The sequence below is a fragment of the Muntiacus reevesi genome, chromosome 3 (genome assembly GCF_963930625.1).
Source record: "Muntiacus reevesi chromosome 3, mMunRee1.1, whole genome shotgun sequence".
NCBI classification, from domain to species: domain Eukaryota; kingdom Metazoa; phylum Chordata; class Mammalia; order Artiodactyla; family Cervidae; genus Muntiacus; species Muntiacus reevesi.
Window position 1 is genome coordinate 191,703,818 of NC_089251.1, and position 23,664 is coordinate 191,727,481.

At 34.6% G+C, this 23,664-nt stretch overlaps 1 protein-coding gene and 1 non-coding gene across 3 annotated transcripts in view; both read left to right on the forward strand.

Annotated features, from left to right (window-relative positions):
- The window catches only part of PTPRK (protein tyrosine phosphatase receptor type K), a 604,099-nt gene that overhangs the window by 363,461 nt on the left and 216,974 nt on the right, over positions 1–23,664 (forward strand). For both annotated transcript variants that reach the window (XM_065931350.1, XM_065931351.1), the window contains exon 7: positions 8,442–8,735. In XM_065931350.1, the coding sequence (XP_065787422.1) occupies positions 8,442–8,735 (294 nt within the window). The remainder of the gene's footprint in view (positions 1–8,441; positions 8,736–23,664) is intronic.
- TRNAC-GCA (transfer RNA cysteine (anticodon GCA)) lies at positions 6,138–6,209 on the forward strand. The gene has a single exon. It is a non-coding gene; the product is annotated as a tRNA-Cys (tRNA).

Here is a 23,664-nt window from a genome sequence, read left to right on the forward strand (position 1 = left end):
GGATTTCTGTGTGTTAATTTTATATCCTGCAACTTTACTATATTTGTTGATTAGCTCTAGTAATTTTCTGGAAGAGTCTTTAGGGTTTTCTGTGTAGAGGATCATGTCATCTGCCAACAGCGAGAGTTTCACTTCTTCTTTTCCTATCTGGATTCCTTTTACTTCTTTTTTGCTCTGATTGCTGTGGCCAAAACTTCCAAAACTATGTTGAATGATAGTGGTGAGAGTGGGCACCCTTGTCTTGTTCCTGATTTTAGGGGAAATGCTTTCAATTTTCACCATTGAGGGTAATGCTTGCTGTAGGTTTGTCACATATAGCTTTTATTATGTTGAGGTATGTTCCTTCTATTCCTGATTTTTGGAGAGTTTTAATCATAAAAGGATGTTGAATTTTGTCAAAGGCTTTATCTGCATCTATTGAGATAATTATATGGTTTTTATCTTTCAGTTTGTTAATGTGGTGTATTACACTGATTGATTTGCAGATATTAAAGAAGTCTTGCATTCCTGGGATAAAGCCCACTTGGTCATGGTGTATGATTTTTTTAATATGCTGTTGGATTCTGTTTGCTAGAATTTTGTTAAGGATTTTTGCATCTATGTTCATCAGTGATATTGGCCTGTAGTTTTCTTTGTTTGTGGAATCTTTGTCTGGTTTTGGAATTAGGGTGATGGTGGCCTCATAGAATGAGTTTGGAAGTTTACCTTCTGCAACTTTCTGGAAAAGTTTGAGGAAGATAGGTGTTAGCTCTTCTCTAAATTTTTGGTAGAATTCAGCTGTGAAGCCATCAGGTCCTGGGCTTTTGTTTGCTGGAAGATTTCTGATTTCAGTTTTGATTTCCTTGCTTGTGATGGGTCTGTTAAGGTCTTCTATTTCTTCCTGGTTCAGTTTTGGAAAGTTATACTTTTCTAAGAATTTGTCCATTTCTTCCGAGTTGTCCATTTTATTGGCATAGTGCTGCTGGTAGTACTCTCTTTTGATCCTTTGTATTTCAGTGTTGTCTGTTGTGGTCTCTTCATTTTCATTTCTAATTTTGTTAATTTGGTCCTTCTCCCTTTGTTTCTTAATAAATCTGGCTGATGGTTTTTCAATTTTGTTTATTTTTTCAAAAAACCAGGTTTTGGCTTTGTTGATTTTTGCTATGGTCTCTTTAGTTTCTTTTGCATTTATTTCTGCCCTAATTTTTAAAATTTCTTTCCTTCTACTAACCCTGGGTTTATTCATTTCTTCCTTCTCTAGTTGCTTTAGGTGTAGAGTTAGGTTATTTATTTGACTTTTTTCTTGTTTCTTGATGTAAGCCTGTAATGCTATGAACCTTCCCCTTAGCACTGCTTTTACAGTGTCCCATAAGTTTTGGGTTATTGTGTTTTCATTTTCATTCATTTCTATGCATATTTTGATTTCTTTTTTGATTTCTTCTATGATTTGTTGGTTATTCAGAAGCGTGTTAGTTAGTTTCCATATGTTTTTATTTTTAATAATTTTTTTCCTGTAATTGAGATCTAATCTTACTGCACTGTGGTCAGAAAAGATGGCTGGAACAATTTCAATTTTTTTGAATTTACCAAGACTAGATTTATGACCCAGGATGTGATCTATTCTGGAGAAGGTTCCTTGTGCACTTGAGAAAAAGGTGAAGTTGATTGTTTTGGGGTGAAATGTCCTATAGATATCAATTAGGTCTAACTGGTTCGTTGTGTCATTTAAAGTTTGTGTTTCCTTGTTAATTTTCTGTTTAGTTGATCTATCCATAGTTGTGAGTGGGGTATTAAAGTCTCCCACTATTATTGTGTTACTATTAATTTCCTATTTCATACTCATTAGCGTTTGCTATACATATTGCGGTGCTCCTATGTTGGGTGCATATATATTTGTAATTGTTATATCTTCTTCTTGGATTAATCCTTTGATCATTATGTAGTGTCCTTCTTTGTCTCCTTTCGCAGCCTTTTTTTGAAAGTCTATTTTATCTGATATGAGTATTGTGACTCCTGCTTTGTTTTGGTCTCCGTTTGCGTGAAATATTTTTTCCAGCCCTTCACTTTTAGTCTGTATGTGTCCCTTGTTTTGATGTGGGTCTCTTGTAGACAGCATATATAGGGGTCTTGACTTTGTATTAAAAGAATTTTAATATATTAAATTAAATTTTTTACTTTCTCAATGCACAAATGTGTCAACATAATTAAAATGGTGATTTATCTGAAAAGTGATTCATAGGATATACTGACTACATAACTGATATGAGCAAATATTATGAGGTAGTAGTCCAAAGAGTGAATGGGAGGTATTCAGCTGCCTAAGGAATTCGTTAGGATTGGAAATCTGAGGTATAAGTGATAAGAGAACTATTAGTCTTCTCATAAATATATTTTCATTACAGTTTTTAAAATGTGACTACAGGATAAACTTTGTTACATATTATACCTCAAAACACTTCCAACTGTTTAGTTCATGTTTTTACATCTTAGGGCAAATTGAGACAAACTATGTTGCCATGTATGTGATATCAAATGCTCCCTAACAATGCTCTTTATTGCTTTCCATTTCTTATGGAAGGAAGGGCCATCTTCTGTTCATCAGAGTTATTATTTCAAATTTGTTGAAATAGTCAAGTACCATTAAATTACATTGTTATCCGTTTGAGGCATAATTTAAGATCATTTAAAACTGTCATAGGGTAGCTGATAAATAAAAGCTTGAATTATTTTGTATACTGATGTTATTCTTCCTGCTTTTGTCGCTAATGTTCTTTTCCATTTACTTGAGCATTTAATAGGTGGTGTGGAAGAAAATTAGACAAAATGAAGCATGAACTAGTAAAGTTTTCTTTTTAAACTATAACTGGGTCAAAATTTTAATAAGAGGAATGATAAAGGAGTAGAATAATATTGATTTGAATTGATCTGTTCATTTAAGTAAACAAATGATAGCAAATAAATAACTCCAAGGCAAATATTCTAATTGTATTTTTATAGGAATTTAGAGATAAAAAGGGAACATTAACTCTTATAGCCATTTCCAGTAATAATTTTCATCCTCTATTTTTTCATTTCCTTTAAAAATAAATAGCAAGAAGAAAGCAATTGGATAAATTATTGCCTCTTAAAAATAATTTCAACTGTTCTGAACCTAGCTAGGAAAGATTCAAGGAGGATTATTTTCCTAGCTTCCTACCAACTAGAATAAAGGTAGAGCCATGATGTCTCCCAGGAGTAAGGATGAGTTCATAATCCATGTCTGTAATAGGCTGAAAAATGGTACCAAAAATCTAAGATCCTAATCTCTGGAATCTATGACTACTTTGAGCAAACTCTGGGAGATGGTAAAGGAGAGGGAAGCCTGATGTGCTGCAGTCCAAAGAGTCGGACACCTCTGAGCAACTGAACAAGAGCAATGACTATTATCTTATCTGGAAAAACTGTCTCTGAGGATGTGGTTAAGCCAAAAGTCTTGAGATGGGGATAGTATTTTGTATTACTCATGTGGACCCTGCATGTGGATATAATCACAAATACCTTCCCTAGAGTCTCAGATGGTAGTCAATCTGCCTGCAATGCAGGAGACCTGGGTTCAATTCCTGGGTCAGGAAGATTGCCTGAAGAAGGAAATGGCAACCCAATCCATTATTCTTGCCTGGGAAATCCCTTATAAGTAGAGGATTGGAGGGATTTGGCTACAGAGAGAAGAAGAATAGGCAGTGTGAACTGTGAATAGAGACTGGGGTAATGTGGCCCCAAGCCAGTGGATACCAGCCACCAGGAGATGCCAGAAAAGGCAGGATACTGATTCTCCCCTAGAGCCTTTAGAGGAAGTATGTCCTGGTACCAACTTGATTCCGACCCAGTGATTCTGATTTGGAACATCTGGCCTCTAGAATCATGACAGAATAAATCTCAGTTATTTTAAACTTACACTTTTGTGGTAATTTGTTACAACAGTCTTAGGAGACAAAGGCATTTTTATTGCCTGCTTCTATAATGAGAAGGCTTATCTCAAGATACTTTTTGTCAAGCCTTCTCTGACAAGTAAATAAAACAATGTGGAAGGATATAGGATTGAGAGGTATTTAATGTATTTATTTGGAAGGACAAGTGTAGAAGTGTCATTTGCTTTGATATTTACTTTGTTGAGTGACTTTTCTGGCCTCATAGCTTCAACTTCTGATTTTGCATTTTATGAACTCAGTGTTGACAAATGACATGTCTGTTTGTAAATAGCATTGTAATAGGAATAGTTGAATGAGAATATTCTTTCATAATGACTTAGATTCCAAGACACTTTTAAAAATTATTTGAAATAAAAAAACGAATAAAGCAATTTGAATGTATAATTGCAATTTTATAATAGGTTTAGCTCTAGAATAATGAATATAAGTCATTAATTGAAAGTTAATTGGTAACATCAGCAAAGTTTATCTTGTATTTTGGGGATTGCACGCTTCAGCTAATACCTATTGTACAGCTGGGATTTATTCACACCACACCTCTGGGTCTGATAGTATATTAAGTTATGAAGAATATTAATATTGCTGCAGAACAATTACTTGTTCATTTGCTACCTGATTAAAATTCATGCATAATTTATTGAAATGAATAGAGATTTTATAAATAAGCCGCCTTGTTCTCAAGGGGCTAAAAACAAAATGCATATGCTAATATGAGGCAACTTTTTACCTCCAACATAAAATTTAATATGTATTGGTATATTAGTCTCATTGATGTTAGGTTTCACTTATCATCATGCTGTTAATCAATGTATATGTTTTTAAGCCTCTCTGAATATTGCCACAGTTTCAAATTTGAGCTAGTGCTTTGATTACTGGACTGCCCTTTTGTTGACTTGACCATACTAAGTGAGATGTAAAACTGATCAGAGTGAATTATTGCCCCCTTTGGTCCAGGAACCTGATTATATCAAACTCAGTTCTTCATGTACACAGAACACTAGTGTTGAATATTAATTTTTGAGTTTAAAATTTATATGCACCTTGGCAGAAACAAAACAAAGCAAAACAGCATCAAATATAGGGCTTGTTGACATGCTTAGAAATGTAAAGTCTTTTAAAATTCTTAAAATTATGCCTAGTGTGCCAATGAGAAAATTATAATGCTAAGAAATCTAATAACATGTGCAGGTTTACTCAGCTAGTAGTGTATGCATTTTAAAAACTAGATCTCTTGACTTTAAATTTCATTTTCTTATACATGTCATGTCTTTAAAGGTAGACATGACAGAAGAAACATTATGCCTTACTTTTTCACTTGTTTCTAATAATATGTTTTGTTGTAGCTCTCCTCTTCTGTTCTCCTTTTTGTTTTCTCCTTTATTTTCCATGACAATAATGTGCAGAGTTGTGATGGTTCAGGTTTTACATTCAATGTACACTTATTGGGTCAGGTTTCACCCTACGCATAAATTTATAGATTAATCCCAATGTTTTTTATGTATGATTCATTTGCCAAATTATCCAGTCATATAAAATATTAGACCTCTGCAGGTTATTGTTCAGCTGTGATATGAGGGAGGCATCGCTGCTCTGGGTTAGAATCCCAGTATGCTGTGAATTTAATATCACTTCCTACTTAAATTAGTCAGCACATGAGCCATCTGGAATGAAAACAAACATTACAGATATGAGGCAGCTCAGTTTATTTGCAAAATTCAGGCTGCTTCTTAAAATATGTGCAACACTTAGATAGTCTGGGAAGATATTTGCATTTTTTCTATTACATTCATTTCTCTATTGAGTTTCATTTTAGTTTAAGGTTTAGAAAATATATCAACTCTCTCTTTGTCTACCAAAACTTTTATAAACTTGAAATATAAAAGTTGTCAGACTAGTTGCTAAAACTTCATGGTATGAATTGTCCAGCTCTTTTCATTTAGCTGATACATGAAAATTCTAAACTATTTTGGTATTATTTAGACTTTTTCTTCTGTAGCTTCTCAATGGAATTCAGCTGTGACATTGTAAATATTAGTTCACCCTATACCCAATTTTGAATATATGCTGTTGAAAAGAATTTTCAAACCATTAGAGATTTTGTACTTTAAATTTATAAGTCAGGTGTTAAGAACTACCTTTCTATAAGAAATAGAAACAATTTTAAATGTAAGCAGTTTATAAAGTTCACGATCCCAGGTGGCTCAGATGGTAAAGCATCTGCCTGCAAGGCAGAAGAGCCAGGTTCAATTCCTGGGTTGGGAAGATCCCTTGGAGAAGAGAATGGCATCCCGCTCCAGTATTCTTGCCTGGAAAATTCCATGGACAGAGGAGCCTGGCAGGCTACAGTCCATGGGGTTGCACAGAATCAGACACAACTAAGTAACTAACACTACAGTACTAGTTTATATAGCATACAAATAATCTTAATCTGAGCTTTATTTTCACTTTAAACAGGAGAGTAGTGAAGCACAAGTTCATCTGACTTTACTAATAACTAGTTTGAAAGTTGTTGTGTAATGATGATTCTTGATGTGAGCGACTTTATATTCTTCAAGTCATTTGGGCAGAAAAAAAAAAAAAACGAGTGTTACTCACTAGGTCCCTCTCCCTCCAACATCTGATACCTCAATCTCGGTATCTATTTGCTACATAACTCTCAATTTAAAATAATGAATTTGCTGATTTATTATATCTCCCTTGCCATGTTCTCTGAATACCCAATGTGTAGAGTAGCTTCAGTTCAGTTCAGTCGCTCAGTCGTGTCTGACTCTTTGCGACCCCATGAATCGCAGCACGCCAGGTCTCCCTGTCCATCACAAACTCCCGGAGTTTACTCAAACTCATGCGCCTCGAGTCGGTGATGCCATCCAGCCATCTCATCCTCTGTCGCGTGGTAGCTGTTCTTGGACGTGGGACGTGGGGAAGCGCCTCTCGGCCGCCGCTCCTGCGCTGTCGCAGCCTGGCGCTGTGGGTCGCTACCCCTGCCCTTGGGCGCGGGGTAGCTCCTCCCGGCCACGCTTCTGCGCGGTCCGTTGCAGCCGGCGCGCTTAGAATAGCTGAGCAGGTAGTTATTACTCAATATATATTTATCATATGTATTTTTTAGGAAGATTCTTGAAAATTAACCTGTATAGAGATTTAGTCCAGCTTGTTTTATTCTTCATGTTAGGGATGTTTGTAACACAAGCGTTCATAACGGGGAAACTATACATTGGAGTTAAAAAGCAAATTCTGGGCTACACTGGAAAACTGTACCAGAAGTATAAGTTTTTTCCCCCCCCCCCAGTGTTGTATTATCAGCATTCATTGCCATTAAAATAGGAAATCCAGTTTAAAAAAATATCAGCTGCATTTTCTTGTTTCTATCTGCATCTTCTCCTTGAGATGAAGGGGTGGACTCCAAGAGAAGCATTGTGTGGTTGCATTTAATAGCTTTTCTTCATATAATGTGCCTTAACTTGTTTTAAAAAACGCCTTTGAAACAATAGATTAACACTTTCCCTTGAAGTCTTTTGGCTCCCCAAGAAGTGTTGCTTCTGAGACTTAAAGAAGCTTCCACCTGATCGCAGTGTACTAATTAGAGTTCATATGGACAGAGCTAAAGCCATGGGGTCTTTCATAAAGTTCAGTATCAAATTTCACCTCTATTGTTGTTAAGGTGAAATAGTTCCCTTATTCATTATTTATCATATTCATAAGTTCAAAAATTGATATATTGTTTCCCAAAGTTTCTTTCTAAGATATTCAAGATTAAATTGCAGTGCACCTTTGACATTTGAGTTTAATATTTCATGCATTGCCTTATCACATGCTCCTCCCAAAGGCCAGTGATATGTGAGGATTTGTGATTTGGCCTTGCTGTCAGTTTCTTAATATATTGAGAGATAGATACATGGAAACAAGTCAGCACTCAGCATCAGCCCCTGAATTCAACGTTGCTATGCCTTCTTTTCATTTCATCTGCAGGAACTCTGCAGAAGTTACAGATAAAAAAAAACACAAAAAACAGCAGGAGCAAAAACATGATTTGGCCATATTTTATGAACAAAATAATTAGTTATAGCAGTGTTCATTAACGTGGAGATTTGTCAAGATGTTAGTTCCTCAAGAATGTTAATGATCAACTGTACTGTGTTTAGTAGTTAATCAGAGCTATCTATCTCTAAATATTTCCTTTTTATTTCCCTTGGTTACTGTGTCTTTACAAATTTATCTCCTGGAGAGGCATGTTTTTAATTAAAAAACAAAACAAAACAAAACTTGTAGTAAAAGGGTCATATCCCATCTGTGAAAGTTGCTGTTTAAAAGTAAAGTTTCCAGACCACTCATTCCCAGTTTTCTTTTAAATATTTATTATGAACTCCTAAATAGAATAGTCCTTAAGCCTTTAGACTTCAAGGTATATATATATACTATATATACTATAAGTATGTACTGTATACTTATAGTCTTTTGGATTTTTAGCTGATGGGGTTGTACCTTCGTCTCTCCTAGAACCACCGAGACCCATTGCTCCTCCCCAGCTACTAGGCGTTGGGCCTACATACTTGCTGATTCAGCTAAATGCCAACTCCATCATTGGCGATGGTCCTATTATTCTGAAAGAAGTGGAGTACCGAATGACATCAGGGTCCTGGACAGAAACCCATGCAGTCAATGCGCCAACTTATAAATTATGGCATTTGGATCCAGATACCGAATATGAGATCCGTGTTCTACTTACAAGACCAGGTGAAGGCGGAACGGGGCTTCCAGGACCTCCACTAATCACCAGAACCAAATGTGCAGGTAAGACTGAAGAGCAGGCTACTCAGCCTAGTGAAGGAATCTAGCATAAGACATAATATTCTTACAACATTAAAATTTCTAATTATTTGGTACATGATTAGTCATAATATTCTAAGATTTCCAGAGTATTTGGTAAATTGTAGCCTTAATTATGTCATAAATTTGACTGATTTAGGGCAGTGTGAATGTTTCTTTATTATCATTATTATGAATCTAAAGTCTTTTCTTGGATGGTAATTTTGCTCAGCTTTCTTGTATTTAGCCCACAATCTCTGATTGATGCCAGTGAACGTATTATTGAGAGAGAAACCTTCACAGTTCAAGCAGGTGTTGAGTACCTTTCTACTCTGTGCAAATTGTCATTCTTGATAATTTTGTTATGGTCAGTGCAGAGGCTATATCTGATAATATGCATAAGAAAAGTTACTCTGATTCAATCATCAATAAAGTCTATTCAGAAAATCCTGTTGAGGATTAATGCAGCAGCTTGAGACCCAGTTGTAAAATACCGAGGCTTTTCTTAAGTTTTTAAGACTTGTATTGTCTTCCTCATGCCTACAACAGAGTGGTGAAAATAACAGCATATGGAGAAAACACTAAGAAATAATGAAAAGTGAAATAAAAAGTACTGTATAGACATGCATCCTGTTCCTTATTGCAACGTATTGTTATAATGAGAGAAATCATTAGCTATTTATTAAATCCACTGAAAAGTTTAATTGTCTAATTTATTGAGTACACTTCTATTATACTATTTATTTAATTGTTTTATTGTTGAAAATAGTTTAATTTTTTAATTTAGTTGAAAGAACTTTTTTTTCCCGTCAATCATTATGTTGAAACACACCTGCAGAGTTAATTCATAGGTCTGTATGTCTTGAACATTTAAAGATTTAGGTTCTGAAAATTGAAAACTAAGAACATAGGGATCTATGAAAATGTAAATGCCTGTAATGTGTCTTTTGTTTCTTTGACATCTGTTTAACAGTTACAATATTCTGAGGCTACCCACCAAGAGTACTGATCTAACATTAAAGTAAAATTCATGCAATTACCTAATGTATTGTCATCCCTAAAAATATTTTATTCTGACTTAAGTTTTATATATTCATATTTATATATCTCCTATATAAATATTGAAAAATGCTCACTAGTAGGAAGCTTCACTGCTGAATTTTTAGTCTCAGATTTAGACAATAGAGAGTTTACTAATTTGCTGATTGTGTCATATGTTTATCTTGTGGTTGGAAAATAGCTTAATCCTGAAGACACTAGGTAAGTCTCTGAGGCTCAGCCTAAATCACACAATTTGCTTTTCACATTTTCAGTACAGCGAAGTATTTTCATTTTAAGTAATATGACAAATTATTCTTATTGTAGTAGATGAATTTCCTGTGGGGTAAAGCAAGTTGACTCTACAACCTCAACTAGTCAGAGAAATAATTTAGAAAGGAAGCGATATGGAAACTGAGAAGTGACTCACTTGCAGAATTAATACCCAGTGATGACATAACATGAGGAATGGTGGGTCTGTTTTACTGGAGAAATTGTCTACACGTATTTTCTGATAAAATTACCTTTCTCTCCCTTTACATTTAATCCTTACAAGGTGTATACAAATTAAAGTAATAAATGTTAATTTACTAGTCAAGTGAGCTTCCTCTTGATTTCTGGGCCCAAACTTCTTTCTTTTAAATATCTCATCTGCCTTATTTTTTACCAAAATAGATCCTTAAAATTTAGCAGTACCACATAATGGATTGTTAATATAAGTTTTTAACCTAGAAATTATTTGAAATTGGTCATTAGTCTGAGGGCCAATTTGAAATTGCAAATAAATGAAATTATATTTTAAGGCTAGTTATGCTGTATTAAGTGGATGGAAACAACATTTTGAGGAACATTGATTTATCCCTGTTGAATGCTTGTGTTCAGAATGCCTATTGAGCTGAAATAAGTAAAAATATGACTGTAAAGTGCTTTGAGGTATTTTACTTTGAGAATAACCTTATGTGTGTGGGAGGGGATAGAGTAAAAATAACTTACACTCATAGCTGCTTTCAAATTTATAAATGTCTTGACATTTTGAAATTATATTGGTCTTTTTTTGATATGTTATTTGAAAAACATTTAATTTGTGGGTTCTGTGGCATAAAATGGTATCAAGCTCATTCATTTGCAGTTTTACTTCCAACCATAAAAAAGTTTGTTTTTGAAACTATCTTTCACATGTGGTAAGTCTTTGTCACATATCTTTATTAATTTATTAATGTTCTCATAGGTGTGTTTGATGTAGGTTTTATGGTAAAAAATGCTTATAGACTAGATTTTCAAGTACATTGTAGACTGGAGAGAAATTATGGTTACTGTTTTATAGGAATGTCTACTAATTGTCCTCTCTTATTAGCAAAAGAGGGAATGTTCTATTAGCTTTTAAATAGATATTCTATTTAAATAGATGTTCTATTAGCTTTTAAATAATCTCTGAAAAGCAGAAGTTAGGTATAACTGATGAACATCACATATCTAAATACAGAGTCAGTATAGGTTAAAATTATGATGTCCATCTACTTCCCCTCTTCAAGAGTCCTTTCTCCGAGTTTAAAATCCCTCAGACCCTGCCAGCGTGAATATCATCACTGACCTCAGTCTGGTGTTTTATAGCAACAGAACAGAACACAACTTATGCTGACTATGATATTCTCTGATATTTAGTACAAAAATTCATAATCTGGGAAAATAATTCATTTGAGATGACAAAGATAACTTTTGGTGAAGTTCTCATCTAATTCTATTAAATTGTGTAAACTCTGAATATTGGTTCTGTAAACCATTCCATTTTAAGAAATACTGGTAAAATCCCATGTTGTAGGGTAATGTTTTACCATTAGTATCATCTGGTTGAATATTTTTGTTTTGAAATAGCTATTTTAATGCATTCTACATGTTAGACCACCAAGAAGCCTTGAAGATAAGTATAAATTTTTTTAGCTCTATGTGTGTGTCTGATATCAATTTCACATGGTTTTTATAAGTAACAAATTGGCTGATGATGACTTCCTGCCTCTCAGAAATTCATATTTTTTTATTTTGGTGTATCAAGCAGAGGAACAATTCTTGACTACTAGATACCTATCAGAGAGTAATTAGTTTATATTTACTGTCTTAAAAACTCCATTTTAATGTAGTTAGGCCTTTTAAATTGTACTTCTGGCTATAGTAATTTTTTTCTTGGCAGAAATCTGTCAGTAAATAATTTTACAGCAAGTTAATGAGTTGGCTTTATTTATGTGTGTTAATGAGCAAATTTTATATTTTAAATGCAAGTGTAAATTTTCATAATTCAGTATTGACTGATGCTGCCTTATAATTACTTGGATATTATTATCCAAATTTTGTAGCTGGTGAATGTAAGACTTAGGAAAAGCAAAGTAAAAAACAATGATTTGTCTAATCTTTAGCCATCTGGGCAACTGGGGCTCATACCTATTTTCTGGTACTTGAAAAGCTGAATTCTTTCCCCTCTTTCTCCTACTATGGGCATTTTTGTTTCCCCTTTCAGAAGAATGTAGCATGAATGTATGAAAGTACGGTATCTGGGAGGGATGTACATTTTTATAAAATAGAATCTGCATGACTGAGTTATTCCTTGAGAAAACATAGCTTAATATTTGCAATTTCAGTTTTATTGAAAGCACATTGATTGGTGTGCTTAACACTCAAGTATACGCTCTTTGAAATATTTTAAACAGTTAAAATAGTGTAAAATATGTTTTACTCTATCCTTTTCTGAAAATGTTCTGCCTAGTTCCCAAAGCATTTCTTTGTTTTCCTTCTGAAGTACATTAAAATCATTTAGTAAGTACAATTACCTGCTTCAGGGTCACTCACGTTAGGAGAGGTGGTAATTACAGCCTCTGTGGCTGTAGCTAGCATGCTTGCCTCATGCTTCTCTACGTGCCTGAGGGTATGATTATTTCACTGTTAGCCTACAGCCTGACCCATGTTATTGTTCACATAATGCTTTTTCAAGCATTTTATACATTTAAAAAAATGTATACATGTGAAGTTGTCTTAAATGGGAAGTAATTCACAAACTCCATTGAACAATCAAAGAAAGCACACTTGTTTTTTCAGAGTGTCTATTTCCCCTGGGTATGCCATCTGGTATAGAAGCTGAGAAAATACAGTTTTCTCTTTCTCTTATTAAATGGAAATAAAATATGCCATCATCAGAAATTGTCTGCATTGCATGTTTTGGCAATCGCATGTTAAAATTGCTCTTTTAAATTGCCTTCTGCTTCTGGGTAACCCATTGTGGCACTGCTTTATGATTAACTGACATTTTAGCAGCATCTCCTTTAGAGGGAAGGTCAAGAGTTCAGGGTGTCCATAACGTAATATATTTACACAGTTGGGAAAGCTACTCTCTACTCTTATATTGAAGTTCAGTGCTCTTGGCAGTTTTCATTGAAACATGTAGATCTATGAAGCAGTGAAAAAGAGTGTGTCGTATTTTAAATGTAGGCATTTACTCAAACTGCTTTTTCTCTCCTAAGTCCAAAATGGAAGAAAAGAAAACAAAACAATATTCAGGCATACACCAGAAACAGCAAAGTATGGAATTAAATTTTGGCCTTTTGGCTGTGGTATCATCAGCAAAATGGAACCATATATTGAGTTTTGTTGTGGTCAAAGAAAGGTACCAGTCACAGCTATTCATCACTGAAACTCAGCCTTGCAGTTAAACAAAAACTAAATTAAATAAACAACTCTGTGAGAATTGGTGTGGTTTATCAGTGTAAGGATGCCATACTATTTTATTTCAATTAAAGATTTTTATCAGCATTTGTTTTAAAATTTTTTGAAATTTATTGATTTCTTATTTATGATCTTTATATGAATTCTTTCTTGTTTTTGAATTTTAAAAGGTTATTATTATTGAAGTCAAATAATACAAAGATAAAAAGCCATAAGAAAAGTAATAGAAAACAACATTTCTTCAATTTTCTCAAAAATCTAAAAGGGTAAAACCCTTAAAAAATTTTTTTTTCTCTTTTAGTGAGTATTAAATGATACTGTTTTTCAGTTTCTATAGGGAATATTTCAGTTTGAAAGACATTTATTCAGAGAAAACTGTTGGCTTTTTTGTTTGTTAACAACACTGGGTTATATATACTAAGCCTTCAAAGCTATACAAACAGTTCCTTACGCTTCAGTTCCTAGTAGTCACAAGGGGCAGCCTCATAAACAAAGAGCAAAATGCAAAGTGAAAGGAGTTTAGAGGAAGAATTTCTTCCTCCTTTTCAAGAAAGTGTTTTAGAGAAGCTGTCCCAGGAAAGGATGGCTTTTAAGCTGGACCTTAAAACTTGACGATGAGTTCTTAAAGCAGGAACAACAGAAAATAGAAAGGAAAAAAAGGGGGGAACCACATGTTTATCCCAGTTATAAACATTGCTGAGTTTTGGGGGGCTCTGATAATAGATGGAGTGTTGGCTGACTCTGAGCTGTGGTAGAACTGAAGCTGCAGGTGGGATGTGGCCAGGGTTAACATAACCCAGACTGCTTTTCTGTTGTTTTTAAGAAGCAGACTGACACGACTGGATTTGCTTTTAGAAAGATCATTTCAACTCTGTGGAAGAGGAGTTGGAGCTTAGGAAAGACTGGGAGTAGAAACAGCATGAACACATGCTTATAATCTTAATTATACTGACTGTAATCTGCTCTACAACATGTCTTTCTTATTTTAGATCAGAAATGAAAAATCTATAAACTCCTAGAAAATATTGTCATTTCTAATAATCAAGAAAGTTCTTTTCATTAAAGGGATTTTAAAAACTAACTTACTTTAAATGTTTGATTTACTTTTCAAGTATGTGGGTCAACCAGTGCATTAATACGCATGCAGAATCCTTGGTATAACACATTATTTTAGAGGAGAAAATCATGAAGAGAGAAATTCAAGAGCTATTGTGTATTTGATGACGTATTTGTTCATTTCATAAATTTTTTGAGTTCAGAGTTGCATACATAACCACACTGAAGACTGCAAAAGATACAGTATTAATAAGACAGGATTCCTGCTCTTCAGGAACTGCCTGTCTAGTGTTAGAACCATAATGATAATAAAAGCATAATAAGTGATATAATAAAAATACAAAACACTTTGGAACTCCAGAGTTGAGAGGATTAATTTCTGACCCCAAAACAATTTTTCTCAAGCAGTAAGTTTGAAAACACTATCACTGTTTTCTAAACACAGCTGGATTAATACTTCTCTAGCCTTAACCCGCAATAAACTGTGGAAAATTCTGAAATAGATGGAAATACCAGACCACCTGACCTGCCTCTTGAGAAACCTGTACGAGGTCAGGAAGCAATAGTTAGAACTGGACATGGAACAACAAACTGGTTCTAAATCGGGAAAGGAGTGCGTCAAGGCTGTATATTGTCACCCTGCTTATTTAACTTCTATGCAGAGTACATATGAGAAATGCTGAGCTGGAAGAAGCACAAGCTGGAATCAAGATGGCCAGGAGAAATATCAATAACCTTAGATATGCAGATGACACCACACTTATGGCAGAAAGTGAAGAAGAACTAAAGAGCCTGTTGATGAAAGTGAAAGAGGAGAGTGAAAAAGTTGGCTTAAAGCTCAACATTCAGAAAACTAAGATCATGGCATCTGGTCCCATCACTTCATTGCAAATAGATGGGGAAACAGTGGAAACAGTGGTTGGCCTTATTTAGGGGGGCTCCAAAATCACTGCAGATGGTGACTGCAGCCATGAAATTAAAAGATGCTTACTTCTTCGAAGCAAAGTGATGACCAAACGAGTCAGTATATTAAAAAGCAGAGACATTACTTTGTCAACAAAGGTCTGGTCAAGGCTGTGGTTTTTCCAGTGATCATGTATGGTTGTGAGAGTTGGACTATAAAGAAAGCTGAGTGCTGAAAAATTGATGCTTTTGAACTATGGTGTTGGAGAAGACTTGAGCGTCCCTTGGACTGCAAGGAGATCCCACCAGTCCATCGTAAAGGAGATCAGTCCTAGGTGTTCATTGGAAGGACTGATGCTGAAGCTGAAACTCCATTACTTTGGCCACCTCATGCGAAGAGTTGATTCATTGGGAAAAGCCCTGATGCTGGGAGGGATTGGGGGCAGGAGGAGAAGGGGATGACAGAGGATGAGATGGTTGGATGGCATCATCAACTCGATGGACATGGGTTTGAGTAAACTCCGGGAGTTGGTGATGGACAGGGAGCCCTGGCATGCTGCGTTTCATGGGGTCTCAAAGAGTTGGACACGACTGAGCGACTGAACTGAACTGAGCTGAATCTTATTCCTAATTCCTTAGCTGTGAAATAATGCTTAAAGCAATGTGAGGCCAGTAGTCATCATAAGTACAAGTTGCCTTCTCTTTTTCCTGTTATATCAACACATAGGAACTGTATGCACAGATGCAGGCATTATATTGAAAATATAATTCGTGTTCCTAATTCAAGTTATCAACGTTTTTATGTAGTTGCTTTTGATTTTCTGTGTTTCATGGATTATAGAAATGTTACTCTAAATTTCAATGGCGAGAGAGATTAACATAATATAATCAACTTCTGTTAACTCTGCTAATGGTCTATAATGCTCGAACCCTCAGCCTAAGACTGATGAAAGTTCAACAAATATGAAATGCTCTTTTCCACTGCCCTTCTTGGTTCTTCTCAGGAATGGGATGTGCCATTAACTATACATACACTTCATGGCACATTTTCTTCTAGCTGTGTTATTAACTAAATAGAGTTGGGTTGCTTGCAGCTTGAAATTGTCTTCTTTTGACTTATTTGGTTGCTAGAAAGCATTTGGTAACCAGTAAAAATGACACTGTTTTAGTTTATCCACAGTACTTTACTACACGCTGAGTCTGTTAACAGTGTCATTGAGTACTCTTTATTGACTTCATTTGTTTTTATTGAATTTTAAATATGCAATAAAGCTGACAAGTGGAAATGATTTGAGTAACAGCATCAGTTCCATTAAGTGTCCTGGATATCCCCTCTGGTCCTAGGTCTTTTAGTTGATATTAGGAGGTAGAAATAGAAATAAAAATATATTAATAATGTGAAATGATAATAAGGTAAGAACGTCTGAAGAAGAAACCGGTGCAGGTAGAGTTAAGAAACTGTGGATCATGTTGGTCTTCACTGATGCCAGTGTGGTTACACTGGTGTGTAGAATTTAACTTGTTTTTCTTTCTCTGTCTTCAGTTGTCACTGTCTGTTTAATTCCTTCTTTGAATTATATATATATATATATATATATATATATATATATATATATTTTTTTTTTTTTTGCTTTGGAATAAAAAGCAAAATTTTTAAAATCAGGATTTGGCAAAAAAATTGCAGCCATGTTTTTCTTGGGAATGTTTGATGGGGAGGAATACAGATTATTGTTTTGGGAATTCACTTATTTAGAATCATTCAAGTTTTAATTACCATATTTGAAGAGTGTTGGTCATTCTGTATAATATCTCAAATGGAAAAAATTACTTTATAAAGGTGTATCTCATTATTTACTTAATTTAACTTTACTCTTAAGAAAATCTGAGGATGAGATCATCATCTTAGAATTTCACTTTTTGATCTTGAATGTCTTCACACAAGATATGGCCTTATAGCTAATAATTGCTTTAAGGATGATTTTTCCATCCTTTTCTATTTCCACCAGCCTGTGTATAAACTGTAGGCTTCCCCAGTGGCTCAACAGTAAAGAATCTGCCTTAATGCAGGAGATTCAGGAGAAGCAGGTTCAGTCCTTGGGTTGGGAAAATCCCCTGGAGGTTCTTGCCTTGAGAATCCCATGGACTGAGGAGTCTGGTGGGCTACAGTCCATAGGGTCACAAAGAGTTGGACAGGACTGAAGTGGCTGAACACGTAGGCACGCACACATGCAGAGGAGAAAAAAAGCATAATCAAAGGAAAGATAATGAGTGAATTTTAATCTCAAGTATTCTAAGTAATATTACAGTATGTGAACCCAATAAAAAATGAACTTCAAAGGGCAGAAATTCATGCCTTTCATGTCATCCTAAGCAAGATATGTGCAAATTCAGCTGTCACTGCATATGATATGGCCTAGAAATCATTGAGTGATGTCCATTTTAATTGTCTCAGCCAAATAATATGAGCCAAGTTTGAATTTAAATCGCTTATCTTTTATTCTCTGGCTTTGTTACTGTTTTCCACCTCTATGTAGCCCTTCATGAGTAAAGAATAATAATCAAGCAAAAAAAGATTATTTTTACCTGATACTTTATTGTTAAAAAGGTACTGTTAAAATATATGAAGAGATGGCAACTTTTCTCACTTATCTTATTTTTAAAAGAAAAATTAACAGGTAATTTAGTTAACTTCTTGTAACAAGTGACAATGTAGAAACTGACTCATCATTCTATGTTCAGTTCAGTTCAGTCGCTCAGTCATGTCTGACTCTTTGCGACCCCATGAACCACAGCACGCCAGGCCTCCCTGTCCATCACCAACTCTTGGAGTCCACCCAAACCCACATCCATTGAGTCGATGATGCCATCCAGCCATCTCATCTTCTGTCGTCTCCTTCTCCTCCTGCCCTCAATCTTTCCCAACATCAGGTTCTTTTCTAATGAGTCAGCTCTTTGCATCATTCTATGTAGTTTTCTTAAATAGAAAAATTTTCCCCTGTATTTCTACATCACGCAAAATACATCAGTAGAATACAGAACTCTGCTTATTTTTGAAAGCAACAGGGAGAAAATTTTTTCTCTGAATCATCCTTCTCTCTGGATCAGATAATTCTTTAATTTCTGCCTCCTTTTTATTTCTGGTTTACTGTTCACCAAAGGAGAAACTCATTTTTGTAAAGCTAAGCTCCAGCAATGAACCAGTTACTTTTACAAAATGTGAGCTCATTGAGTTGAATTAATACTTCATTTTTTCAGCTTAAAGGAACCTGTTTAGATTTTCTTTTAACATTTTTATAGTCAATTTCAATAATTTGGGTGGGTGCCATCTTTAGAAATTATATAACTAAGGGATACTAAAAAGCAGAATTATTGTTCAAGAGTTCCCTTTTGTGTTTCTCCATCCTCTCCTCTGGTGAATTCTGCATCATAGGTATGTGTGTACCCTCTGTGTGTGTCTGCTTTCTAATACAACCAACTTTGCTCTGCTTAGAAGAGAAAATGTGACATGGGAGCACTAACTATCCGTAAGCTTTAGATTTTTGGAGGTTCTTTACTAAAGTCCCAGATTTTGTGAAGACTTCATTAGAATTTACCCACCAAAATAGTTTTTATAAATTATATATAAGAAAGCATTGTACTAAATTTCACAAATAGAATTTTCTTTAAAACTACTCTTCTTCTTATTTATTGTTATTGAAGTGTAGTTATTTTACAATGTTGTTAACTCTTGTGTTAAACCCTGAAGTGTTTTAATTATACGTTATACATGTATGCATTCTAAGTTGCTTCAGTCATGGCCAACTCTTTGGGACCCCATGGACTGTAGCCTGCCAGGCTCCTCTGTCCGTGGAATTCTCCAGACGAGAATACTGGAGAGGGTTGCCATGCCCTCCTGCAGGGGATCTTCCTGACACAGGGATGGAACCCATGTCTCTTGTGTGTTCTGCATTGGCAGGAGGGTTCTTTACCTCTAGCACCACCTGGGAATCCCATATTTTATATATACATTCTTTTTAAAATTTTATTTTCCATTATGATTTGTCACAGCATTTTTTTAATTGGAGGATAATTGCTTTCAATTTTGTTTTGGCTTCCGCTGTACAGCAGTGTGAATCACCTGTAAGTACACATATATCCCTTGTTGAGCCCCACAGTGTTTATACATTTTTGTCATTTTTGTCAGTACAGTATTGCTTTTCTCTACACTCATGCTTTTTCTTTAAGATATATACAATTTATTTTGCATTCTGTTTATTTTATTTACCATGATATTAACTGATTTCCTTGTTTCTACAGGACATTCTAACCATCATCTTTAATGATTGCTTAATATTCTATTGGATATATGTGCTAGAATATATTTAACCATCCTATTAGTGAAAGAAAGCTTAGGCTAACACCAGTGATTGGCTATCGTGAATGTTACAATGAGGGTTATGGATTTGCTTTTTTCTACATGATTGAAAAATTCTTGACACATACTCTTCAATTTCTCTGTAAGTACTGTATTAATGCACTTTACTGAATCAGCAAGGGCATACATGCCATTTTAGCACAAGAAAGTACTTTATAATTAATCAAGTCCATGTCTCCCATTTATCACTGTTCTGGGCACTGGGACTCAGTGAGGTGATCTGACCAATATTTTACTATTTGATAAGAAAACCAAGACTATCACACAGATTGCAATTCGTGTCTTCATTTGCATGAGTGTCTCCTACAGGTCAGACAATGCCTTAAGTGCTGGTCATTCTAAAATGAGAATTCTTCCCTGTAGCCACTCAAAATCTGGGGAATCATGTTCATAGTAGTTCCCATGCATTGAGTACTTACTATGCACGACATATTAGTGTAAAGTCTTAGATTCAAATCCAGGCTGCCTTGAACGCATATCTTTGCTGAGCTGCCTAGAGAAGTTATCACATAGGCTTGTGGGTAAATAATTAGACAAATAAGTGGCATGAGAGATATGCTTTTAGTCTATGGAAGCATAAAGGAAATTTGAATTAGGAGTATAATTTCATGAAGCAGCAGATCGTGAGAATTAGCAAGTATCAATTGAAATTTGTGAGACAGTAAAATCTAGATTGAATGCTGGCTCTAGTATTCCTGATGGGCAAGTAATAGTCTCTGCAATATTTCATATTGTCATATATAAAAATAATGATCTATGATTGTACCTGCCCAACTTGCCATTTGTGAGATAATCAGCCAGGTGTTAGAACTGAGAAATGATTGTTAAATTTTCAGGAATTTTGCCAGTGGTTTTAAAATTATTATTAAAAAAGAAATCACACAAACTTTTACAGTTATATCAATTATCCGTTAAATAAAAGTAATACATACTCAAAGCTTCCTAATTATTTTAACATGTTGAATTATTATCTGTATTCTTGAGTCTATTGGTATCTATTTTATAAGTATGTTGGAGATATAAAGACACACTGATGCTCATCTTTTCCAGTTCTGTTTTGGGAAGCTTGGAGTATTTGAGCATGGAAACTCACAAATGCCACAGACCAGGACTTTGTCCCCCACGATCTCCTCTGCTTTCTAGACAGCCAAGTTCATGTTGAAAGGGTTAGACATTTCCCAGCACACTGCTAGAGGTAATGCACGTAAAGTGCTTCCTTAACCCAGATGCAGCAGCCCATGGTAAATATTAGCCTTTTTTACTTAACAAGTCGTTACATTAAAATAATTATATTTTTTCTGAGATTTAAAGCAATTGTAAACATGTAGACCTTCTGAAAGAATTACGAACTAAATTCCCATATATCCACCACTACAAGTTTTCTTTCGTCATATTTGCTATATTACACATCTATCCACCTTTCCAACTTTTTCTTTGTCTATCTTAACCTTTTAACATTATTTTAATATATTAGAATATTTTGCTCAAGGGAGTGATTTTAAAGATTAGTTAGTTTGAATGCTTTTATTAAAATGTTTAGAATGGTTTGGCTTTAGAAATATTTCTCTAGTGGTAGTTTGGGAAAAGGATTAAAGGGAGATTTCAGGAGATTTAGAAGTTTCTAATATCATTCTAGGCAAAAATTGATCAGTGCTTGAACTGAAACAATACAAATAAGGATTCCAGTACTGAGGCAGAGTTGAAAGAGATTGAGAGATGCAATCTCTCTTTTTTTTTTTAAGACATATTGGAAGGAATTTTCAGACATATTGGAAAGAATTCTGGCTTGGAAAATTAAGGTATAGTGACAAGTTTTAATTTGATGAGCTAAAAAATTGGGAAAGTGTTAGAAGGGAGGTTGCTCTGTTGAGGTATAGTCATGGGTTCACAGTTCAATAGAGAGGATAAAGAACAGATTTATAGATTGGGCATCATCACCATTTCATTTCGTGGTTTTGGAGTCATGGGTATGCTCTCCTTGAATTAAAAATTCAAGTAAATTTTGTTCAACCACTTTTAAAAAACCATACTCTTTTTCAGGGAGTTGAATTATACTGGATAGCTTAGTATCTTTTTGGATTACTGAAACTGTTAAATGATTTTATGTAGAACCAATAAAAACATATAAAGTGGCTATTTTTTATTTACAAATGCATTAAACTTGATCAGTATATACTTTAAAAAGACTGGTTAGTTTGTCGAATTGTGAATTCCATAGTTGCTTTTTAAGCATTCCCCATAAAGGGTAGCTTAGAGCATTATACTAAAGAGAGAGTAAAAATGTGGTTTCACGTTGGTTTTTGTCAGCTCATCCTTGGTGAACTTGCCGAGGATCTGTTGAGTTCACTTTTGTCTCCTTTCTCATCTGCTCTCTTACCTCCTTTGATACCTTATCTCAAAGATTCATGGTGCTTTTATGCAGAAGACATGCCCATCAGGTATCTCCACACCTTGACAGGAGAGGGTTATGAATATATGTGGGAAGGATTAGTCTCAGAAGGTGCATGGCCATTCTTTGGGTTTCTAGTATGGCTAAAGAATTGTGTAAACACTGGTACTCTATTAGAACTTTGAGTTATAACAACTTACTTTTTAAGTGCTTTGAGAATCAACTAAAATAATTGTTCTGATTCTTTAAAAACTCAGTTTAGAAACCTTTGTAGGACATATTTAAATGTCTAGACTTTTCAAGGATTTTCACCAGAACAGATGAAATAAAGTACCTATTTATTTCAGCAAAGAGCAGAAAGTAAGTGTTTCTTTGTCAGATTTTAGTGGAATGTTCTTATAATCTAAAAAGTAGGTCAGCAAGACTGAGATTGTATTATAAAACAGCAGTACAAATATCTTCTTAAGGAAATGACTTTACAATTACCTATTATTAAGACAAAAATATAGAATTTTTAGTGATTTATCCCTTAAACTGTTCCTTAGTCTTTGAATATAATGCTAATTATATGGGCTAGATTAATTGGATTTCTAGTTGTTTTTTTTTAAAGCTGCTCATTCTGTTACAATATTTTATAATTTTGTGAATAATCAGTAAGCCTTTCTTAAAGCTCTGTTCTAATTATTTATGTGAAAGGATTTCACATGAATTATAATTTCAGTGAAAGGATTCTCACAATATAAAGTTGATTAATAATTCTTTTATTATCTTTTAAGGAGATAAGCTGGTATCACCTCTACTATGAAATTGACTCTGAGAGAAAGTTTCAAAGTTGGAAATATATTAAGCTTCTAGAAATATATTTTGACAGAAATATATATACATATATCTGTAACAATAAAGTTAAAATGTGGGTAATATTACTACTATTTTAAATTTAAAATCAAGAATTGATCTGATGAAACATTTGGGAGTTAGAAATATTCTTTTTCTTAATAGGGTATGATCACAGCCTTTTAATACACCTGTCATCAGAAGTCTGGATAATAGAGAAATGAATACAGGCCTGCATGCGGCAGAGCAGTGGAACAGGGATGATGCTCCCATATTACAAACAGCACACAGTATTTTAGTTTTCATGGGACTAGTAAATCCCTTATTATATTAAGGTTGTTAGCAATGAATAGTGCATATGCGTTCAGTTAAAAATAGATCCTCAGCTTGGACAGGTGATATTTAAGGAGTTGGAGTGAGAAATGGTTTGGCAGTGTAACAAGGCATGTTATAAGTACCTACCTTGAAAGGAAAGAAGAAGAGATAGACATTTCCCGCTACTACCTACTGTTCAGGTGCTCACATTACCCCTAAACAGCCTCATGCTTGTGGCAATAATCATGCCCTGTCAT